Source organism: Stenella coeruleoalba (genome assembly GCF_951394435.1).
Source record: "Stenella coeruleoalba genome assembly, chromosome: 2".
In the NCBI taxonomy this organism is placed as follows: Eukaryota; Metazoa; Chordata; class Mammalia; order Artiodactyla; family Delphinidae; genus Stenella; species Stenella coeruleoalba.
The window spans coordinates 75,661,453-75,665,782 of NC_137147.1; the positions used below are offsets into that span (position 1 = coordinate 75,661,453).

At 48.0% G+C, this 4,330-nt stretch overlaps 1 protein-coding gene across 1 annotated transcript; it reads right to left on the reverse strand.

The window, feature by feature from the left end:
* Positions 1–2,544: 2,544 nt before the first annotated feature.
* On the reverse strand, positions 2,545–3,012 carry LOC307182336 (eosinophil cationic protein-like; the record flags this gene model as incomplete). The annotated part of the gene is made up of 1 exon (XM_079913582.1): positions 2,545–3,012. One exon carries the CDS (start codon positions 3,010–3,012, stop codon positions 2,545–2,547), a length of 468 nt encoding a protein of 155 aa, XP_079769708.1.
* Positions 3,013–4,330: the final 1,318 nt, after the last annotated feature.

Genomic DNA, 4,330 nt, shown 5'->3' on the forward strand with positions numbered 1-4,330 from the left:
TCTTGTCCTGCTAGACTAACTTTCATTTTTGTAACATGACTAATCTACATTCATGTCGGGCCCTTTGAATGTTCTCTCTCTGTCTCTCTGTCTCTGTCTCTCTCGGGAAGACTATCCCCTTAGTTTCTGCATGACCAGCTGCTTCTCATATTGTTCGGAATTCATTCCTTCATTGGGCCCCTACCAACCACACTTCAGATTCACTTCTATGGACTCATCGAGACCCACTACAGATGGCCCTCTGTGTGGATGTGAAACCCACGGATGTGGAGGGCCAACGGTATGAGCCCCTTTTATATAAGGGACTTGAGCATCTGTGGATTTTGATATCTGCGGAGTCTCCTGGAACCAATCCCCTGAAGCTACCGAGAGATGACTGTACATTGTTTCCCTCAGTGCAGTTTTCCCCCTGACACTTATCACCTGGAAAAATAATTTTGCATTTTCTTCCCAGTAGAATAGGCACCCTAGGGCAGAAATGTGTCTTTGTTTACACTGCACCCTCACGACCTCAGAAATCTGCCTAGAGCACATCTGCACATGGGTTAACTACTGCATTAATGAATGACGAATGAATGCATGAACGAATGGTGGGAGAGGGGATGACGACACAAGGCAGAGAGAGATGGGGCAGCTGAGTTGGCTAATCCCTCTACCATACGGTGTTAGAGATGCTGTGTCCATGGCTGGGAAGTGACATGTGATCTGCTGAGACAAGGAAGGTTCACTGCCTCATGGCAAATGTGACTCCAGCCTTGCGGTATCCCACCTTCTCCTTCTGTTACTCCAAGCCTGTTGGAAGGGTAAGCTCATTTCATGCCACTCTGTATTAATCTCAAGTCAGTGGATTCGGGGCTTCCCTGGTGGTGCCGTGGTTGAGAGTCTGCCTGCTAATGCAGGGGACACGGGTTCGAGCCCTGGTCTGGGAAGATCCCACATGCCGCGGAGCAACTAGGCCCGTGAGCCACAACTACTGAGCCTGCGCGTCTGGAGCCTGTGCTCCACAACAAGAGAGGCCGTGATAGCGAGAGGCCCGCGCACCGCGATGAAGAGTGGCCCCTGCTTGCCGCAACTGGAGAAGGCCCTCGCGCAGAAACGAAGACCCAACACAGCAAAAATAAATAAATTAATTAATAAACTCCTACCCCCAACATCTTAAAAATAAATAAATAAATAAAAACCCTTGGCTTAAAAAAAATAATAATAAAAAAATAAAGTCGGTGGATTCTGTTGAGCCCTGGAATTTTCCAAACCTAGTATCTCCATGCAATAGCTTGAGTCAACAGACCTGCCTGGAAGAACAAATCCTCCAGTGGCTTCTCCAGAGAAGATGCTCAAGTGCAGACGCCGTATATAGTACTACCAAGAGCAAGAATGACTGACCATATGGAGGGGGGGAGGAATGGAAATTGCCATGTATCTGGGCCTGGAAGAGGAGCTGAAAAATAGGAGGTCAGGAATCCCAGACTCAAGGACAGAGGTACAGATTTAATGACATGCTACCTGCCTTCTGTTCTGAGTCAGGTGCTGCAAAAGACCCGACCTGTCCCCCGAACAATCACTTGAATGCTGCATCTGACCACAGTTTACAAAGAGCTTTCCCTTCCTGTTCCTCACTGATTCCTGAGTGCAGCCTTGTGATGGAGGCAGAGTAGAGGCTTTCATTATCCGCCCCCTTTTCTGTCTGTCTACGTTTCTGTAATCCTGGAACCTGTGCCCCTTCCTGACCTGAATGTGAACAAGCCACTGATTCATCCTCGGGAGAGATCCCAATTCCATGTCTCCTTCCTTACCTTCTGCTACCAGATGACCAGCTGCTCCCTTCTCCAGGACACAGAAATCGCCAGGAAAGAGTTTCACCTCTTCTCCAGGTAGTACTGGAATCTGTCCATATACTACCTGAACAATTTGTCTCATTCCACATTAGACTCAAACTCTGGATCCACCCCTAGGATAACCATTAATATCTGAAGATTTGATATGCTTATTTAAAAACAAATCTATGCGGCTAAAATTTGCTTCTTTCTTTTGGTCTTATCACAATTACGGCATTTTCCCCTTTCTTTTTGTTTTTACACCGTATCGTTCTCTTTATCATAAAATGCATGGTTCTTAAATCAGAATCAAATACATTTGTTTCTACTTACTGGGGGCTCTTTGCCTCCTGGTAATGAAATAGGCCGCTGTGAGTGGAAGCCGCAGCTTCCTGGCCTAAAGCAGAGAGAAGGAAAAGTCTGCACAACTTCATGACACAAGGAGCCTCTTATCCTCACGTCGATTTCCCACAAATCTCAGATTAGAAGAAGGGGAAAAGCCTCTAGACGAGAATGTAACTACATGACAGAAGAGCACAAACAGACACATGGAGCCTTGTAGGTAATTCTGCAAAGTTTACTGTGCGTGCACAAGGAGCTTCAGCTGAGCAAAGCTTAAAGGGACCTGGAGGCTGGTGAGATGAGGACTGATGCTGATCTCTGGGGTGGATGGTGGGACAGGACTGTGGCGCTTGGCAAATGAGCATGGCCCAAAGTTTTGGCCCAGAGTTTAGATGATGTCATCCAAGTGAACTGGAACCACGGGGTACGTGGCATCGTCCTGTGGTAATCTGTTTCCACACGCAATGATGTAGATCTTCCGATTACTTATCTGTCTATAACGGCAGTTCCTATAATTGTTTTCCTTTCCTCTGAGGTTGCAGTAGGTTACAAGCACTCGATGTGGGCTTCTATGACAATTCGTCCCGTTTGATCTATGGCAGGGTACATTTCTGGTGTGACAAACACGAGCTACATCAGCAAACGTTGTGTGGAGAAAAGTATTTTCACCTTTGCATGCCCTTCTGTAACCGTTAACCACCCGCATTGCATCATTGCATCGAGGGTGGGTCATATTTAGGTGCTGAAACTGAAACCTCTGAGCCGGGGTTAATTGGGCATGGAGTGAGATCACCACTCCCAAGAGCCCCAGCAGCAAAAAGAGAGGAAGCTGGGCATTCTGCTGTCTTGGAACCATGTTTCCTGTGAAAAGAAGGGTATCTTCTGTATCCCGGCCCACAAATAACACACTCCCTCCTCACTCACCCTGCAGGCCCCCTGCTGTCACTGTGGTTCTAGCTCCTTTCCCCTCCGCTCCCCAAAGTCTGTCATGTGTCCCGGGCACTAACTTCAGCTCACCGCTCCCCCAGTTGCTGCTTCATTGCTGTCTCTCCTGGTCCAGCTCTGGGGCTCATTGTCTTACCCAGTATCTCTGCTGTGGCTCCTGTGAGAACAGATCCAGCTGGTGGGCCTGGCGCTCAGGGGCAGCTGGTATCCCCCCAGTTCTTGGGTCTGGAGATATAGAGCAGCCCCTGTGGGTGGGGCTAGCAGAACAAGGAGGGTTCTGAATCTAGGACATGAAGAAACGCACAGATTAGGACATGGTCCACTTATGCAATGAGCCCTTTGTTTTATCATTTGCTGATCAGTGCATACCCAGGGATGAACCACTGCTGCTTCTGTTGTAACAAATCTAATTCCAGGCATCCTGTGCAGGACAGAGCTCTGCCACTGGGTCTGGATTTCCTAAATGAAAAATATCACTGGCTGCAGAATGGCCATAGATTTTTTATTTTTATTTATTTATTTGGCTGCGTTGGGTCATTGTTGCTGCGTGCGGGCTTTCTCTAGTTGCAGCGAGCAGGGGCTACTCTTCGTTGCGGTGCACGGGCTTCTCATTGCGGTGGCTTCTTTTGTTGCGGAGCATGGGCTCTAGGCACGTGGGCTTCAGTAGTTGTGGCACAAGAGCTCAAGAGTTGTGGCTCACGGGCTCTAGAGCTCAGGCTCAGTAGTTGTGGCACATGGGCTTAGTTGCTCTGCAGCAAGTGGGATCTTCCCGGACCTGGGCTCGAACCTGTGTCCCCTGCGTTGGCAGGCGGATTCTTAACCACTGCGCCACTAGGGAAGTCCCAGAATGGGCTATAGATTTTATAACTCAACTTGGGGGCAACACATTGAAAGACTGAAGTACATGAAGGCAGGCCCGGTACTCAGAACAAATAGAGCCAGGAGGCTTGTTTGCACCAGAGGAACCCAGGCCCCCCTTTCATTTTAGTAATCACCCTGGTTCCTTCTCACCCAAATGTTCTTTATCTCCTCACTTCCCTGTGCTGGAAACTTGAGCTCTGAATTTCTCACTGCTCAAAATCCTATCAGTAATTAGTTTGTGACGAATCTATGATTTTTTTTGTAATTGCTGTTGTCTTTTTTTTTTTTTTTTTCCTGCTTCCTATGCATTGAATTCACTTTCTCTTGTTTTTACCCTGGCCCGGTTTTTGCCTTCACTTCCTGTGAAA